Source organism: Rosa chinensis, chromosome 5 (genome assembly GCF_002994745.2).
Source record: "Rosa chinensis cultivar Old Blush chromosome 5, RchiOBHm-V2, whole genome shotgun sequence".
NCBI lineage: Eukaryota > Viridiplantae > Streptophyta > Magnoliopsida > Rosales > Rosaceae > Rosa > Rosa chinensis.
This window is the reverse complement of record NC_037092.1, coordinates 86,017,502-86,035,603: the sequence shown is the minus strand read 5'-3', so window position 1 is coordinate 86,035,603 and position 18,102 is coordinate 86,017,502. Positions and strand designations below refer to the sequence as shown.

At 34.6% G+C, this 18,102-nt stretch overlaps 1 protein-coding gene and 1 long non-coding RNA gene across 19 annotated transcripts; both read left to right on the top strand.

The window, feature by feature from the left end:
- Positions 1-3,024: 3,024 nt before the first annotated feature.
- LOC112165742 lies at positions 3,025-9,403 on the top strand. Of its 18 annotated transcripts, XM_040506275.1 has the most exons (13): positions 3,030-3,432; positions 3,621-3,934; positions 4,242-4,321; positions 5,148-5,398; positions 5,486-5,622; positions 5,711-5,853; positions 6,523-6,792; positions 6,873-6,935; positions 7,033-7,152; positions 7,307-7,390; positions 8,322-8,384; positions 8,475-8,525; positions 8,621-9,403. In XM_040506275.1, exons 10-13 carry the CDS (start codon positions 7,370-7,372, stop codon positions 9,386-9,388), a joined length of 903 nt encoding a protein of 300 aa, XP_040362209.1. In that variant the 5' UTR covers positions 3,030-3,432; positions 3,621-3,934; positions 4,242-4,321; positions 5,148-5,398; positions 5,486-5,622; positions 5,711-5,853; positions 6,523-6,792; positions 6,873-6,935; positions 7,033-7,152; positions 7,307-7,369; the 3' UTR covers positions 9,389-9,403. The 18 variants fall into 18 exon arrangements, 15 of the variants coding, with proteins under 15 accessions (XP_040362211.1, XP_040362210.1, XP_040362207.1 ...); XM_040506277.1 differs by lacking the exon at positions 7,033-7,152 and having other exon boundaries at positions 3,025-3,432; positions 8,322-8,354; positions 8,607-9,403; XM_040506276.1 differs by lacking the exon at positions 7,033-7,152 and having other exon boundaries at positions 3,025-3,432.
- Positions 9,404-13,206: 3,803 nt separating this feature from the next.
- LOC112165743 lies at positions 13,207-15,812 on the top strand. Its single transcript, XR_002922938.2, has 5 exons — positions 13,207-13,351; positions 13,920-14,025; positions 14,147-14,427; positions 14,866-15,188; positions 15,373-15,812. It is a non-coding gene; the product is annotated as an uncharacterized LOC112165743 (long non-coding RNA).
- Positions 15,813-18,102: the final 2,290 nt, after the last annotated feature.

Sequence of the window (18,102 nt, the reverse complement as noted above, 5' to 3'; positions counted from 1 at the left end):
TTACAACCACCATAAAACATTACAATCTCTCCATCGAGCGGTTGATTTTTGCAAATTCATTTTCCACTTCATAGTTCCTTTAGAATGAGCCTCAACAATTTAAATGTGATGTTTAGTTCATACAACTTTGGGAGGCAAATTGGTATAGGCCAATGTCTTTATAATTAAAATCAAAATTTTGATCTTATGTCCACGCACATCTATTGATAGAATATTTACAAACGTGATGTGAAAAAAGAAGCACGTTTCGCGGTTGTCACTCCATCGGTCAACTAAGAAGACATACAAGTGACTACAGTTGACCAATTATCGGATTCGAAAATATGGTGAAATTGGCTACATTTTTTACCACACTCATAATTTATTGTAATAATCTCATCTAATGGTCGGTTTTCCTATTTTCCTTGAATTGATAGATGTTGTCATTTGGAGTGTATGATATATAAAAATAATTAAGTTTGACCTAGTTGATCGAGTTCTAAACGAGAACCAAATTGGCTGGATTTTTTGCAATCACCATAAAACATTACAATCTCTCCATTGAGCGGTTGATTTATCCAAATTTATTTTCCACTTCATGGTTGCTTTAGAATGAACACCAACAATTTAAATGCAATGTATAAGTCAAACAACTTTAGGAGGCAAATTGGTATAGGTCAATGTCTTTATAATTAAAATCGAAAATTTTATTTTATGTCCACGCACAATCATACCAATATTAAAAAAGAGTAATATAGTGACATTATTGTGTTGCCCTTTCCGTTGTTCTTTTTTTTTTTTTGTAAAGTACATATACATATAAGTTTTGCGACAGCAACGGGTGAAAGCGTCGCAATTGAGCACAAAATTACCACGCCAAAGATTTTCCGTCGCAAATGATAAGGCTCAATCACGACAGAACAATTTCTGTGGCAATAAGGTATCAATTGAGACGGCAATTGTTGCCGAAGTAAAAAAGCGAAGCAATTGCAATGTTTTTTAGTAGTGCGTGTACAAAATAATATATTTTTATTAATGAATTTGAGGGTTACAATCTATGTGGATACTCTTTCACAAGAATCTCCTCTTATTTGATCTCTGACGTTGGTATCCAAGGATGGTGAGCAGTTGATCTTGAATCGGACGGTTGTAGTGTGAACTTCTTGTTATGTTGACGATTTGAGGAAGACGATTGACCAAGGGCTGTAGAAGCTTGATCTTGATCGGATTTAGGCCACGAGTTGTGTCACGTGGTGAGCGTTCTTCGGCATTGGTAGGGACGAACCGGCACGTGTGTTTGGTGCTTGTTGATTCTCCACAAGCTTGATGAAGAACTTGTAGAGGACTTACTTTGTTGAAGACGATGGATGATCAAGGGCTATAGAGGCTTGATCTTGATCAAACTTGAACCACGAGAAGTGTCACGTGGCGAGTATGGCTTTGATGGCTGATGAATCGGCACGTTTGCTTGGTGCTTGTTGATTTTCCGCGAGTTTGACCACTTCTGAGCTTGCAGGTGATTTCCATTGTTTGTCTGAAGTTGGTGAGGTGAAGAGACTGGCTATTTGGCAGCTTGATGGTTCTTCACGAGCTTGAGAGACTTCTGAGCTTTGGAGAGGTTTCTTCCGTCTGCTTGCGTCTGTCTGTTGTCCTCCCTATCTTGATTCGAGAGGGGGTATTTATAGTGTTGTCGCCTCCCTCAATTTGGAATGCATTGATGACGTAGCATTAATCACATTCCGTAAATATGTAATTAAATCAATCAGTTTTAATTCGTTGATTTAATTACCTTTTATTTAAGGAATATGCCAATCAAATATGATTTGATTTAATACTTGATTTCAATCAGAATTAAACAATTTAATTTGATTGATATTTGAATTTAATACTTGATTTCAATCAGAACTAAACAATTTAATGTGATTGATATTTGAATTTAATACTTGATTTCAATCAGAATTAAACAACTTAATCTGATCGATATTTGTATTTAATACTTGATTTCAATCAGAATTAAACAATTTAATCTGATCCATATTTGTTTTTGATGCTTGATTTTCATCGAGATCAATCAGTTTAATACGATTGATCCGCTTTAAATACTAACTCGAGCAACAATCAATCAGCAATAAATTGATGCTTCCACAATTGATGCTTCCGCGTCATTCAATCGATGGATCACTCGTGTTTTAACATGTGGCATCCTCGAAGCTCACATAATTTTGGTGATGCACGAGCCATGTGTACCTTTTGTATGACTCATGTGCCAACTAAGCTTGTTTAGCTAAAATTTTAAAGATTGACCGATATATTTAATGAATTTTATTTTCATTAAATTTCTTGTATCTACAGCCAGTTTAGCCTTTTTTTGTTTTTAAGATTATTGTGGATAATCTGTTTGCCTTAGTGATTTGGACACCATTTGGCCCAATTGGAGTGGCTTGTTTTTAAATTAACCATGGTTGGCTTTTGGGTTTCGTAAACTGACAATAAGTCTTCCCATGCGTTGTGGGCATTGAATGGGTGTTTTAATTCCAACACAGTCATAATTGCATTGTATTGCATATCATTGATGGTCAAGTTTTCCAAGCCAAAGATCTTGTTTCGATGGTAGAGTGTGAAGTATCAAGATAACGAAGAAAATGTGTTTCTCTGTGTTTTTGATTTTGCTTCTTCTCGTTAAAGCCATGCTTGTAGGCATGCCCCTGTGTGAGCACAGTAGACTTTTTAGTTTAATCTCAGGATTGGGATATAGGTTATATAGCTTAATCTCAGGTAGGCCCCGCTTCTCCAGCAAAGAGATGGTCCGCTATTGCCTGTGGAGATCAAGATCCCATATTGGAGCAGCGTTGTCTTCCGATTGGCTGGGGAGACCCAACGGCAATAGGTGGCATAGGCGGTGAGGGAAATTGGGTCTCGTGGCATGCTGTCATCCGTTAATGGTGGCCGGTCATGCCTGCAAAGTTGGCACCCTAAAGTGTTGGTGGGGCAGAAAAGACTTTTAGTGTAAATGTTTGGCGAAATGTAATTGATAGATATCTATTATTTACTATATACTAAAGGAGAGATACTGTTCATCTAACAGTGATTTGGCTCCAAGTGGAGTGACGCCTTTGCCCTTGCTTTTTCTTTCAATTACAATTTGCCATTCTTCTATAACGGTCCTATCCCCTGCCGCCTGTAGGTTTACTGAGCCTCCACCTACACTCTATCGACAGAGACAGAAAGACAGAGAGAGACAGAGAGAGAGGTTATTTGCTCTGCAACGCAAGGCCGAAGGAATCATACATAAACCGGCAAGACAAACAGATCGAAATTCATGAAGGTCAAATTAACAACAAGAAAACCCATCGCTTCAGCTTTTGGGTTTTGGTTTATTTTCTGGACACAGAGAAAGATAGAGCGAAGTAAACAGGGGAAGAAGGGGGAGAAGAAGAGGCCCTCCCTTCAAAAGTAAGCGAAACCCTCACTCCCCAAAGCTTAATTTCATTGCAAAACACTCATCTTTTTGTTTTTTTTTTTTTTTTTCTGGATTGATTGATTGATTGGGAATTCGTTTCCTTAATTTCTCTGGGAAGAATTCATCTTCTTCTTTTTTTTTTTTTTGGGATGGATTGATTGATTGGGAATTCGGTTTTCAGTGTCCATTGGTAGTGTGGAGTTTGCCATCGGAGGCTTAATCGTGGATACCAAGGTGTTCTATGGCCAAGAAAGGTGTTTTGCTATGGATTTCTGGTATTTATGTAGATTTGGACCCTTCTCAGCTTTGCTCATTAAAATTTTTCGGTGAAGGATTGGATTTGGGTTTATGTTTTGGTGAATAGATATTTGGTTCTTTGGCTTTTTCTTTCTCTAAATTTTCCTAAACGATATGTAGTGATAGTTTTGCAGTGTGCTTAGCTTTGCTAATTGAAGAAGATGAATGGGAAAATGAGCTCTTCTTCAGCTTCAGAAGGTAAAGTTTGTTGCTTCCTTCCTTTCTTTTATCACTTTGCTTCATGTCAAACCATATATTTGAATTCTTCTTACATGTTTTTATTTTATTTTTATTTTTTTTAACTTTGTTTTCTTTATATATTATTTTCTTTGGCACACGTTTTGTTTTATTATTTTCATGGTTCATTTAGTGTGTTATTTGTTTTATTACTTTTTGTGTAAGAGTAATTAAATTTACAGAAAATTGGATGCAAGTGTTTTGAATATCAGTTGCAAAGAAATTTGTAGTTGAATTCGTATTGATGTTTTGAATTGTGATTTTGCAGGGAGCAGGACGATACTGGATCAGTACGTCTGTGCTTAAAGGAAGGAGCTTTTTTTGGTGTTTGAGGGAAGTAGGATTTGGGTGAGTTGCTATGTGTGGTCATAGTGAGTTGTTAAATACACATCCCTAAATGTTCAGTGGTAGAGATCTATGTTTCAATTATCGAACTACATACTTCAAATTCATTTTAAATATACATTTGGACTTCTTCTTAACAGCTAAGTTCTGTGTTCTAGGATAAAAATCAGTTCTAGGTTCATCACATAAATGTATAAGTTTGGTTCCTGCTTTTTGAATGTTATTTAAGCTGGACATTGAGTGGTCGTTAGGAGATGTTTTCCTTTCCCTAACATTCCTGGTTTGATTTTCATGATTCTTTGTGGTTTTATCATCACAAATTATAAATATTTTGTGTCTTTTGGTTCTCAGTTACATTTTTTTACAGAAAATTTTGTGGCTCATTAGGTGGGAAACATTGTAATACTCTTTGAATGAATCTTCAAGTTGTCCTAAGCTGTTCTCTTCTTATGAAAGAAGCATTGCATTTTCTTTCAGACTTTTGTTTGATCATGTTAAGCATACCACAGTATACATTACATGAAAGGAAAAAAAAATTGAAGACTATCTGTTGTTGGTTGAAAAACTGTGGCTTTATTTATAATTGTACCAAGTTAATAACACCTCTAAATGCCAGAAACTATGTTTTCCTTTTTGAGCTATAGATGTTATTGACACAATATGCAAGACTCCCTTTTCTTTTTGTTATTCATCAGCATATATTGTGACTGTGGCTTTTAATGATGAATTTAAACCCAGTTTGTCTTTCTGCCCAAGTTTATGTAGAGTATGGTTTCCTGTTTCTTTTAAGTTTTGTTCTGGATTCTGATTTTGGGTCTTTTTGCTGCAGCAAGTCTGATATAAAGAGCATAAAGGTGAGGCTAGGGACGATTAAGAAGAAGAGGAACGCTGTGCTGAAGTATCTGAAGAATAATGTTGCTCATCTTCTCAAGATTGGCCTTGATATTAATGTATATGGAGGCTCCCCTTTGTCTTCATTTTTATTATAATTAAATGCAATGATCACAGAACTACACATTTGGAAAATAGAGGCTCCCCTTTTGTCTGCTCATTAAGAAGACTGAGCGTTATTTCACCAAGGTAAACTCAACCTCCTATACAGAAAATTTCATTTCATGTATTTTGATTATCTCTGCCCTTGACTAACAAAAATGAAGCAACATGCAGATCAGAAGGAAAAATAGGTAAACCGGAGCAAACAAAAGATGAAGAAATTAAGAAATTTCAGTCAAAAGACCCACCGACTTCAATATCCTCATCCGGGTAAGAGAAGTTGCATGGAGCTGGCGCTAAAGAGTAGTTCAGTAAGAAAGTTTCACATATTTAGTTACTGTGTTTAAACTTTGGAAAACTTATTAAGAATCATTAAGTGGTCAACTGACTTTGAAATAGACCTTATGTTGTTGCAGGAAATAAGAGAAGTACAGACCAGTGGAGAGGCGTAGACTACTGGAACCCAAAATTATAAGAAGCAATTAAAAGGATGCGCTAAAATCTCAAAAATGCTCTGGAGGACATTTCAGTATGCGTTTAAGGTTTGCACATTTGCTGGTGGACATGATGATCTTGCAATAATTTTCCAATAATTTTGATCTCTGTAATCGACTTAATTTTCGTCTATTTGTAATCTCTTCAATTCTGGAATTTTGCTTTGCTTTGATCATCAAGTTGCCAGCATTGAGTTCATTGCTTTGCTTTGATCATCAAGTTGCCAACATTGAGTTCATTTAGAAGTTTTAGTTTTGCTTCTTTAATTGTGTTAAAATATGATTAGTTTGATGTGTGATATGTGTGAATTATCACTTCAGTCAAATATCACCTCCTTTTCGGTTGTGTTGATGATTTTGATTCCTTTTTACAACTAAAATGTTCACAAATAGGAAATTCTTGGCAACATTAGAACATTTATAACTAGAGATCCTTTTTTTTTGTGTTTACAAATGGGTCATAGTTTGCTTAAGTTAGAATTTATAATTGTTCAATTGTTCATTCCCAAACTTATGTTGTAATCTATTACATTGTATCAATAAACCTTGCATACATAATGGTTAACAATAACAAATCCCGCAGCAAAGCGCGGCCGCTATTTCTAGTAAATCTATCTAAAGCTCGGTTCACTGTTCATTCGAGCCCCAATTGAATGACGCTTTTACCCTCCTTTTTGTTTTTAATTACGGGTTGGAACCGACTTCATTCTTTTCCAGAAATCTCGATTGAAGCAACATAGATAACCACAGTTGAAACCGACCTCATGTTTTTCTGGAAGTCTCTATCAAAATCCAGTCTTATAACCAACCGACCTCAGAGATAAAAATCAAAAACAGTGGTGCAAGATATTTTCTTTGCAATTTTCAATTTATAATTCCTTCTGCTATATATAAAGAAGGAAAGTGATCCATCCTTCTCAGGAAGCCTCTATCGAAATCGAGCTCCATAATCAACCGACCTCGGCGAGGGAATCGAAATCTAGAACAGTAAGAATTGGGTAAACCTCTATGAGTATTTATATTAATCTATTAATCATACACTGAAATTGATCTGTTTGTATTTGCAGTCTCTATCAAAGTTGAGCCAAAGAAGAATATAAAAGAGGACACGCCTCTTTGAATCTAAAAAGGTACAGAGTAGATGTATGTATAACTAGCTGGATCTGTTAATTAAATGTTAATAGTTGTTTCTTCCACATTTTAATTGGATTATATGTGTAAATACAGAGATGGCAGCTAAGAATGCCAAGAGAGGGATAAAGAGGTTCTTAGAACAATCTACAGGTGATCGAGTTGATCAAGGAAAATCTGAATGTAGTCATGTCAGATCAAAGAGATTGAAAGCAAGTGAGTAGAGGTTTTATGCTTTCTTAAGCATTGACGTTTATACGTAGTGTGAAGAAAAAGAATTGTGTCTGCAAGTGTAAATATATTAAGTCATATTGTTTGAATTGTGTCTGCAAGTGTAAATTAAGTCATATTGTTTCGTTGTTGGTTACAGTGCTTGATCCAGACAATGCTGGAGGATCTAATGAATGTCAGAATGAGATGCAATTGAGAGATAATGATGAAAATGCTGCTCAAGGTATAAATGGATTTCTGTTTATGGCTGGATATTTGGTTTATTTATTGTGGAAATTGGGTTTTGATTGCCATATTGAAATTTAAGTGAAGATGGAAACTTTTCGGGCAACTTTGTATGTGGGGTGGGTATTTGTTGCTGTGAATTTTTTGAGTTAGTATTGGTGAAGTTATTTGTTGAAATTGGATTGAGCTTAATGGCTGCCACAGAATAAAGTTTTGAAGATTAGCTATGGCGATTTGAAATTTCTATGTGGTTGGTCTTCGTTTTCTCTTCATCTATTAGAGTTTGAAGGCTTTGCTTGATTATTAGGGGCTGTTTGCTTGGTGGAACAAGGGTTCTAAAACCACTGTATTGTGGTTCTTTAATTTAGAGCATATATGTTGGTTTGTATTTGTTTCTGTGATGTTTGGTTTAGAAATTAATGGAGGAAGTTACTTGAGAGTTATAAAATGTGTGAGTGCTGAAATATGAACGAGTTGATTGTGTTTATCTATGACAGGTATGTAATTTGGTGCCCTTATTAAATGTTTCTATTTCTTAGTATTAAACTGCAACCTAGACATGGAATGTTTCATGGTTGTTAAATGACAATGTGTTAGCTACAGAGATTGTTTGATAAAGCTGTTGACAATAGCCAGGTGTTAATGCTTTTTTTTTATTTATTATTATTATTATTATTATTATTTTTTTTTTATTTCTTCTTTGTATTTCTGTTCTTGGGACTCAAAAACAGTACATGTGAGTCATGAATTGGCTTTTGTATTTTTGTGGTTTAGTTAGTAGCATAGCTGACATTGGCTTTCCAATCTTTTAAATTTTATAGTGTATCATTTCTGTTTTCTAATTTTCAGTTGATTCAGTGGAGTAAGAACCTGTAGGCCATTGTTTATGTTTTTTGACTATCATTAAACTGTTTTGGTTTGTATTGCAGGAGACTCGGAGCATTTCAAGGAAACTAATTCATGTAAATTTGTACAAACTAATACGGTCACAGGTTTATCTTTTGCAATTAACCATCAACTAAGAATAATGTAACTAATTTTTATGGATAATGTAACTGATTTTTGTGCAATTTTACGTTCAGGTCGATGCTCACATGCATATGGTCAGGCATCATATCAAAAGAATAGAGAAGGTATTTTGTGTTGAACTTCAGTTGTTTTCAGAAAACAATAGTTATAACAATTGTTGATAAAAAATGGAATTATTGTTGCAGAATTGATTGTCCAGTATGAAAATTCAGGCGATAATATTCATGCATGTAATCATTGCAATGCATGTTTTTGGTTTGGAGAAGCCATTAAACAATCATCGTCAAATGCACCGCTTATCTATACAAGCTGTTGTAAAAAGGGTCAAATCAAGCTTGAACAATCGAAACCAACGCCATATTTTCAGGAAAAATTATTAGATCCTAATAATGGTTCAGAAAGTAAACATTTTAGAGAGAATATTAGAGTTTACAATTCAATGTTCTCTTTTACATCTATGGGAGCAACAATTGATAAAAAAATCAATACTGGATCAGGTCCTTATGTTTTTAAAATAAGCGGTCAAATACATCATTTAATGGGTTCTATATTACCTTCTAACGGAGAATGTCCTAAATATGCTCAATTATATGTATGTGACACAAAAAATGAGGTATCAAATCGTATAAAGGCTATTGATCCTACCCATGCTAATTCAAATATTAAGTCAGATATTGTTGAAGGTCTTATTAAGATGTTTGATGAAAATAATGAGTTAGCAAAAGAATTTCGAACAATGAGAGATAAATATGAAAACGATTGTTTACCCTCATTAAGTATGACCATACTTAATCGTCAACCCACTGATAGTAAACAATATGAACAGTCAATAAGTGATGAAATTGGTGGGTTAGTTGTTGGTGATATTGGAGAATTCAATTCAAATAAAGATGTAATTATCGAATCCAATAGTGGACAAATGCAATGTGTTTCAAGAATACATCCAAAATATATGTCATTACAGTAACCAATACTTTTTCCTTATGGTGAAGATGGTTATAAAATAAATTTATTATTGCAACAAAATGCAAGTGATTCTGAAAAAAAGAGAGAAAGAATGTCAATGCGAGCTTTTATTACTTATCAAATTCAAGATAGAAATAATGAAAATAGTACTTTATTAAAAGGTGGACGGTTATTTCAACAATATTTAGTTGACGCATATGCAACTGTCGAAGAAGATCGTTTAAATTGGATTAGAAAAAACCAAGAAAAATTTCGAACTGAAATATTTAAAGATATTTATACCGCAGCTTCAAAAGGAGTTAAGAGAGGTTATGATTTAGGACAAAGAATAATTTTACCAAGCTCTCATACTGGAAGTCTTAGACATATAATTAATAATTATCAAGATGCTATGGCAATTTGTAGACAATATGGTAATCCTGATTTATTTATAACATTTACCTGCAATGTCAAATGGCCTGAAATAGAAAGATACCTTAAAAAGATACCAAAGTATAAAGCTGAAGATAGACCTGATATAATTTCAAGAATATTTAGAATAAAATTACAAAATATGATCAATTACATCAAATCTGGAGAACCTTGTGGACAGATTGAAGCATATGTTCATACTATAGAATTTCAAAAGAGAGGACTCCCTCATGCTCATATGCTATTTTGGTTACAAAAAGATTATAAATGTTATACAGCACTTGATATAGACTCTATTATTTCAGCAGAATTACCAGATAAAAAGGTTAATCCAAGGCTTTTTGATATGGTTAGCGAATTTATGATTCACGGACCTTGCGGAGAAATAAATTCAAAATCTCCTTGCATGAGAAATGGAAAATGTTCAAAATTTTTTCTGAAGCCATATAATACAAATACTATATTTGAAACAAATGGATCCCCAATATATAGACGTCGCGATGATTGTACTAAATTTACAGTAAAAAATAATGTACGTGTTGGAAATAATTTTGTTGTACCTTATAATTCAAATTTATTATTGAGATATAATGCTCATATTAATGTTGAATTATGCTCTCAATCTATGCTAATTAAATATTTGTTTAAATATATCAATAAAGGTCCAGACCGAGCACGACTTCTATTATCTGAAAATGGAAATAATGAAATTGCAACTTATCTTAATTGTCGTTATCTAACTCCTCATGAATCTGTATGGAGATTATTTAAATATCCGATTCATTCTCGACATCCAGCTGTTCAACACTTGCATATTCATCTACCTTTAGAGCAAAAGATCGTTTTTAATGAATATCAATCTGTTCAATCAATTATCAAACAAAAAAGTACAGAAGATACTATGCTTACTGCGTGGTTCAAAGCAAATTCAATTTATCCAGATGCATCTAAATTAACTTATGCAGAATTTCCAAGTAAATTTGTTTGGGATGACCATAAAAAATGTTGGACACCAAGGAAACAATGTCAAACTATTGGTCGAATAGCATATGTACATCCTACATGCGGTGAATTATATTTTATGAGAATGTTATTAAATGTACAAAAAGGTTGTCGTAGTTATGATTCAATAAAAACAATTAATGGTATTACATATACTTCTTATCAAGAAGCTTGCCAAGTTTTAGGTTTATTAGGTGATGACAAAGAATGGATTGAAGCAGTAACGGACTCTTCACATACAGCTACAGCTTTTGAATTTCGTCAGCTTTTTAGTACAATAATATTGTTCTGCGATGTTGTAAACCCTGAAATATTATTAGATAAATATTGGTCATATATGTGTGATGATATTTTACACAAAGCTCGACTTGAAGTTGGAAATTTAAATCTTACTTTATCAGAATCAGAATTGAAAAATCAATTACTATTTGAATTAGAACAAATATTTAACAAATCATCAAGTTCACTAAAAGATCATCGATTACCAATGCCTGATATAGAAAAAATACTAGAGTTAAATAACAGATTGTTAAAAGAAGAACTCAATTATGATTGTTTTGAATTAAAACGTGAACATACTAATTTAATAGCTCAATTAAACACATGTCAAAAAATTGTTTATGATGAAGTTATCAAAGGAATAGAACAAAAAACATGTAATACATTTTTTGTTCATGCTTATGGAGGAACTGGTAAAACATTTTTATGGCATACGATAATTGCTAAATTAAGATATGAAGGCAAAATTGCTTTAGCAGTCGCTTCATCTGGAATTGCTTCGTTATTACTTCCGAATGGTAGAACCGCTCATTCCCAATTCAAGATACCTTTAACAATTAATAATTTATCAATATGTCCAATAAAAAAAGGAACTCAACTCGCAAAATTAATTGATAAAACAGAATTAATCATTTGGGATGAAGCTCCAATGTGTAATAAATATTGCTTCGAAGCATTAGATAAATCTTTACGTGATATTTTATCAGATAATACTAATATGAAATCAGAGAAACCATTTGGCGGCAAACCAATATTATTAGGTGGGGATTTTAGACAAATTTTACCAGTTGTTACAGGAGGCAGTAAAGAACAAGTAGTTGAAGTTTCATTGAATAGTTCATACCTATGGTCTTCATTTAAAATATTTCATTTAACAGAGAATATGAGATTGTCAAAAAAAAATATGACTGACGAAGAAAAGTTAAATATTTCAACATTTTCAAATTGGTTATTGCAAATTGGAGAAGGTAATATATGTTCAATTATTGATGAAAATGATATAGATGTATCTTGGGTTGAAATTCCAAATGATTTGCTTATTCATACATATACAAATCCAATACAAGCAGTTTTTCTTGCTACTTATCTAAATTTTTATACTAATTATGATAATTTTAATTATTTACGAGAACGAGCAATTATTACACCACGAAATACCACAGTTTAAGAGATAAATAATTATGTTATAAATTTATTACCAGGTAATAAAACAACTTATTTAAGCGCTGATAGTATTATATTAAATTCTGGAAATAATGAGAACATTAATCCTTTATATCCAATAGAATTTTTGAATAAACTTGAATTCAATGGATTACCATCACATGAATTAATTTTGAAAATTGGAATGCCTATTATGTTGTTAAGAAATTTAAATCAAACATCTGGTTTGTGTAATGGTACAAGATTGATAATAACAAAATTATTTGATAGATTGATAGAAACAAAAATTTTAACAGGAAACAATGCTGGTGAAAAAATTTTTATACCGAGAATTGATCTTACTGCATCTGAAAACAGATGGTCATTTATTTTTAAGAGACGGCAATTTCCAATAAGACCATGTTATGCTATGACTATTAATAAAAGTCAGGGTCAATCATTGAATCAAGTTGGTGTATATTTGCCGGAACCAGTTTTTAGTCATGGATAATTATATGTAGCACTTTCAAGAGTAACATCAAGAAGTGGATTAAAAATTTTAATAAATAATAATAATGATATACCAAATCAATATACTAAAAATATAGTTTATAAAGATGTGCTACGAAATCTATAGACTAAAATATTATCAAACTTAGAAATACTAACAAAAATTTTTTAATTGTTTTATTATTATTGTAAAAAATTTCATAACATATTACACTACATTAATACAGTTTGCAATGCTTTTGTTACACTACGTTATTCACTATGTCTCAATTTACTGATAAGAACAAGAATAAATGTGCTCTGTTCAATGCTGCAATCACAAATGCACTCACCATTAATGTTAATGTTCTCTCAAAATCAATCAAGGTGATATCAGCAAAACAACCATCTGAAAAGACAATGAAAAGAAGATGAGGATTCCCGATATTTCTAGATTTTGCAGTCAGCCAAACAGTAATAGAGAGGGATCCAGTATGAGATTACCGTTTTGCCTAGCAGTCCAACCTATATAAGCAAAAAGGTCGGCATCTAATCAATTCCAGAACGGTCCATGGCTGTCAAAGATTGCTCATAACCGACCTCAGCCTTACGCATCGGAATGAATATCAGAAAAGTCTTGGTAAGGTTTAATCGTTCCTATATCATTTGATTTCACTTTCAATTCCCTACAACAAACAAATCAATCATAGGTTATATCAAAATACATGGTATAGCTATGTATGAATTTCAGGAATAGGAACTTGATCATTGGCTATTGTAAAAGTATAACCGTGTGTGCGTGTGTTGTTTGAATATCAGAAAAATCTTGGTAAGGTTTAATCGTTCCTATATCATTTGATTTCACCTTCAATTTCCTACAACAAACACACACACGGACAGACTTTCATACGGCTACAAATGATTAAACGGCTAGACTTTCATGCGGCTACAAAATAATCTGCAAGAATTGATGTGGTTTGTAAGGAAATTCGTAAATTCATTTCCGAACTCTTTTTTATTTCAATTTGTATTATCATGAAGATAATTTCTAGCTTCTAATAACTCTTCAAACCAATAACTATCTCAGCAACATGCTTGAATTCAACTTATACAATATAATACCAATAAAAACATAATTTCATTCATAACTATAAATTACTCTTTAGATGGTGTAAAATTATTGCCTTACATGGGTTTGTTCTGTGTAGGTGGTAAAACTGCAATACTGATGGTTCTGTGTGTTGCATTTGGGTCTCCAGCTGAAAAGACTCAAAGAGGGTCTACACTGAAGGATTTTACAAAAAGGGGTTGCAGGTAGAACTCTCCTTTGATGCTCTTAGATATTCATTTAATATGGTAGCTTGCTTACAAGCCTTAGTAGGTTCTCAATCTGTTTTGTTTGACTGCTTACCTTAATCATTTATGTTTCACATAGGTGCAACTGGAAAATGCCAAAAAAAGTATGCGAAACCTGCAGATATAAAAGTAAAATATTTTAGAAAGAAGAATAGCTCATTGGACTATTGATTCTAAAGACGTGTCCAATCTGGGAATGTCGAAGAGGTTATTACTTGGATTTTTTGTAGTTAATGAAAAGTATAATGAGATTCACAAAAAGAAACCCATGTGGTGTGACTCGGATGGCAATCCAATGGGCCTCTTGAAGAAGCTAGCCTAAAATTTGCAAGGAAGGATCGCAGCGCAAGGAGAATGGAGGTGAGTTTTCTTCTGGTCTGATGTTTGTTTGTCATAGTTTAGTTCTTTATAGTTGCACAAAATTGATTGGTGACTGAAAAAATTTGGAAACACTGTTGTAACAAATAAAAATAGGAAACTCCACGCATTCAATGAAGACTTCAGTTGCCTTCATCTTTTATTGCGTTGCTTAATGTTTTTCTACTTTAGCTTTTGTCTCACAAAACACAAAAGCTTGACATACCTGTGCACCAATGTCATCTTGGCAAATTCGTGCACATAATCAGAGTATTGTGTGCCCAACTATTTAGTTTCATTCTCTTTCCTTCCATTACCACAACTTATGAAAATCCCGAACTTGAGAAATAAACTACATGGAAAAAACTTGATGTAGTCTTTTGCTTTTACATTCTAACCAATGTTTACAATTGCTTTGTTTCCAATAATTCATCTGCCCAGATTCAGACAGTCACTCAATGTGGTTGTTGCCAAAAGCTGAAGAAGCATCAAGTATCATCAGCATCATCCTAAAAACACTCAAGCTACATGGTTTTCAAACAGTTCTCTTGCAAGCAAATTAAATGTTGTCAAACGGGTGTCTTCAGTTGTTTTCCCAGCAAGCATTTCAGCTGGAGCAGAGGTAATATCTGTCTCTCAAAGAGGTTTCAAATCCACAGAAGCAGAATCTGTTTATCAGTAGGTTGAATGTTTGCTGCGAGATCATTGATTCTATCGATCCAGCTAAGCAAGATCTTAAGCGTGAAACATTGATTGAGCTGCAGGTATTCTTTTTTTTTTTTTTCTTTCTTTTTGTAGTCTATTGAATGTGACTTTTTAATCGTGTTCATACCAAGAGTTGACGATTGAGAAGGCGGTGCAGAATTGACTTGCATAGACTCAGAAGCTAATTTACCCAATATCTCCTTTTGGTAGATTGAAATCTCAGATACCCTTTGATCTTTGTAGGTCGCACCATATAAGGGAAGGAAGGGCGAGTCCAATTGGGGTCTTAACACATCTATAGAATTACAAGTACTCAATCGTATCTGGAATCTTGAAGAACAACATGCATCTAACATATCATTGGTAAAAGCACCAAAACGGATCATTCTAAGGCTATAATTCAAGAGTTGGTGCATGAAAAGCAATGGGATAGGCAATAAATGGACGACCTGACAAAGCAAGTTTTAGACCAAAACCGACTCAAAACTGCTGTTCAGTTGGTCAGGGGATGAGCATCCGGATTTTTGGGACAAGTAAAACAATGTATAATGAAGTTTTAATGTATAATTTTGAAATCTGGCCAAGTACAACATTGTATAATATAGTTTTACTGTATGTTATATATCTATAACGTAAGTTCGATGTAAATTCACTGATATCAATAGTATACCTGCAGCAACGCGCGGGCTTTTTGCCTAGTATATACAAGTAACCGCTCTTGTCCCTCGTCACAATATACAACAAGTCTAACCAGATTCTAGTGATGTGTCTGACCAATTATGTTCAGTTCCGTCTTGAATTCCTTCTCACTATCTTGTACCACAAATTTTAGCTTCTTCACTGCCACGGGGACACCAGAACCAATTGCCAATATTCCTTTGTAAACAACTCCAAAAGCACCGGTACCCTTTCCTAATTCTTCATTAAATCCATTTGTTGCTTCTTTAAGCTCTTCATAACTAAAAGATTGCAAGTCCGAGTCCAAAACACTATGGTTAGGCCTCACATGTTTCTACCGGTAAATGAAGAAAAATCCCATACAAACTACAACACAACATTAAGTTAGCGAAGATTGAGGTACCAAGAAGCGCTGATACCACTCATAATAAAGTGGTCTGTACGTTTCTTCCCCTTCTTGTCATCCGGATTTGGCGTTTGAGGAACTGGTAGAGTTAAATTACCCTTCCTGACTTTGATAAAGGCCGTTGAATTAAGCCCGCTATCCACTCTCCCACCTGAAAGAGGTAACTTCTTTTCCAACAAGTTTCAACCATGTAAACAGCAACAACACACAAACAATCTTCAAAGCAAGATTGATTGTACCTCTCTGGAGTAGAAGGATTTAACCGCATAAAATCCGAGGTTGGCCAATCCGTATTGGTCAGCATTTGAACTTCGTATATACCATTTGTGAGACTCAGCATATCTTCTTCACAGCCTTGTATGAAATCCGGCTTGCAATTCCCATACGGATCATTCGGATCCAGTAAAGAGTATCTTGTTGGGCATGCACAGGTTGGCCTCTGATCTTGGAGAGTGCAGATACTGTTGTTGCCACATACACCAAGACCTGAAGCAACCTCCATAGTGCATATGTTATCTGGCACTGACCAAACAACACTCCAGTTACCATACGGATCATTCGGATCCAGTAAAGAGTATCTTGTTGGGCATGCACAGGTTGGCCTCTGATCTTGGAGAGTGCAGATACTGTTGTTGCCACATACACCAAGACCTGAAGCAACCTCCATAGTGCATATGTTATCTGGCACTGACCAAACAACACTCCAGTTACTAGAGGCATCTCTCGGGTGAGAGTATTGAGCAAAAACCCCATCAAAGTTGAGGGTTCCTCTAAGATAGAAGCTCCTAGCTGAGACTGTCTCTGCTTCTTTGATGGGGGATTTTTCGCTGTTCTCTCTCAGAAGTCAGAACATACATGTAGCCTGAGCTATTGAACTCCAGCTTTGTACCAGCAGTAGAAGAATTCAAGTCACCAGTAGTGTCACTTGCATAGTAAGGCGCGTTGGCAAACTTAGTTGGCAAGTTAATGGTGGTAAGCACAAGATTTCCATCATCTTGCATACGTAGCTGGAATCTTCCTTTCGAAAAGTTAGTCTCGGATTGTTGAGACCAAAGCTTCCCTCCTTTTTCGATATCCTGCCCTGGTAAAATGGTATGAGTTGGATAATTGAAGGTCTCCCATAAGGTCTCTGAATTGTCATCTTCAAGAACAAAGTTGCCTGTATCATTCAAGACCCCAAAGGCAACAACTCCAGAAATGGACTCAGATTTCCAAAGCTGAGTGCCCTGAGGTCTTGTAAGCACTAGTCCATTGGCAGCAGTCAAATTCACAAGTGAACCTTTAGCTACAATTGCAGGACTATCCCCATGATTTGCATACCAAACTATGGTTCTGTCTGGAATCTTGGCATACCATAAAGAAAGCAAGAAAAGATCACTGTTTTCAAGTTGTCGAAAACCAAAGGAGAAATCAGCAGAAAGAGAAAGCCATGAGGAGCTTTTACCTGTTGCAGAGAGAGAAGCACCCACAGCTACTTTGCCACTATTAGTCCGGCCAAACAGAGATTCTAGAACCAGAAACAATGAGGAAATAACCAGAAGCGGCCGTACAGTAAAAGCCAGGGGTGGGCTCGGGTCAGCCCGGCTCGGTATTGGGCCCAACGAAAGTTCAACCCAGTTCAATCGGTTGGGCCTAAATCTGGGCTGAAAACTGTTTCTAAATGGAGTGGACCGAAATATTCGGTGGGCCAAAAATTCAGTTCGGCCCAATTTGGGTTCAGTTTGAGTTGGGCTTTTAATTTTTTATTTACGGCCCAATTTTTCCATATCATAAATCTATTAAAACAATAACCTGGACAGTTGCAAGAAAAGAGTTTGGCCCAATTGGCCCAAATTACCTGGAAACAACGATAAATAGTTCAACATTAGGCTGAACTTTCAATACAAGAT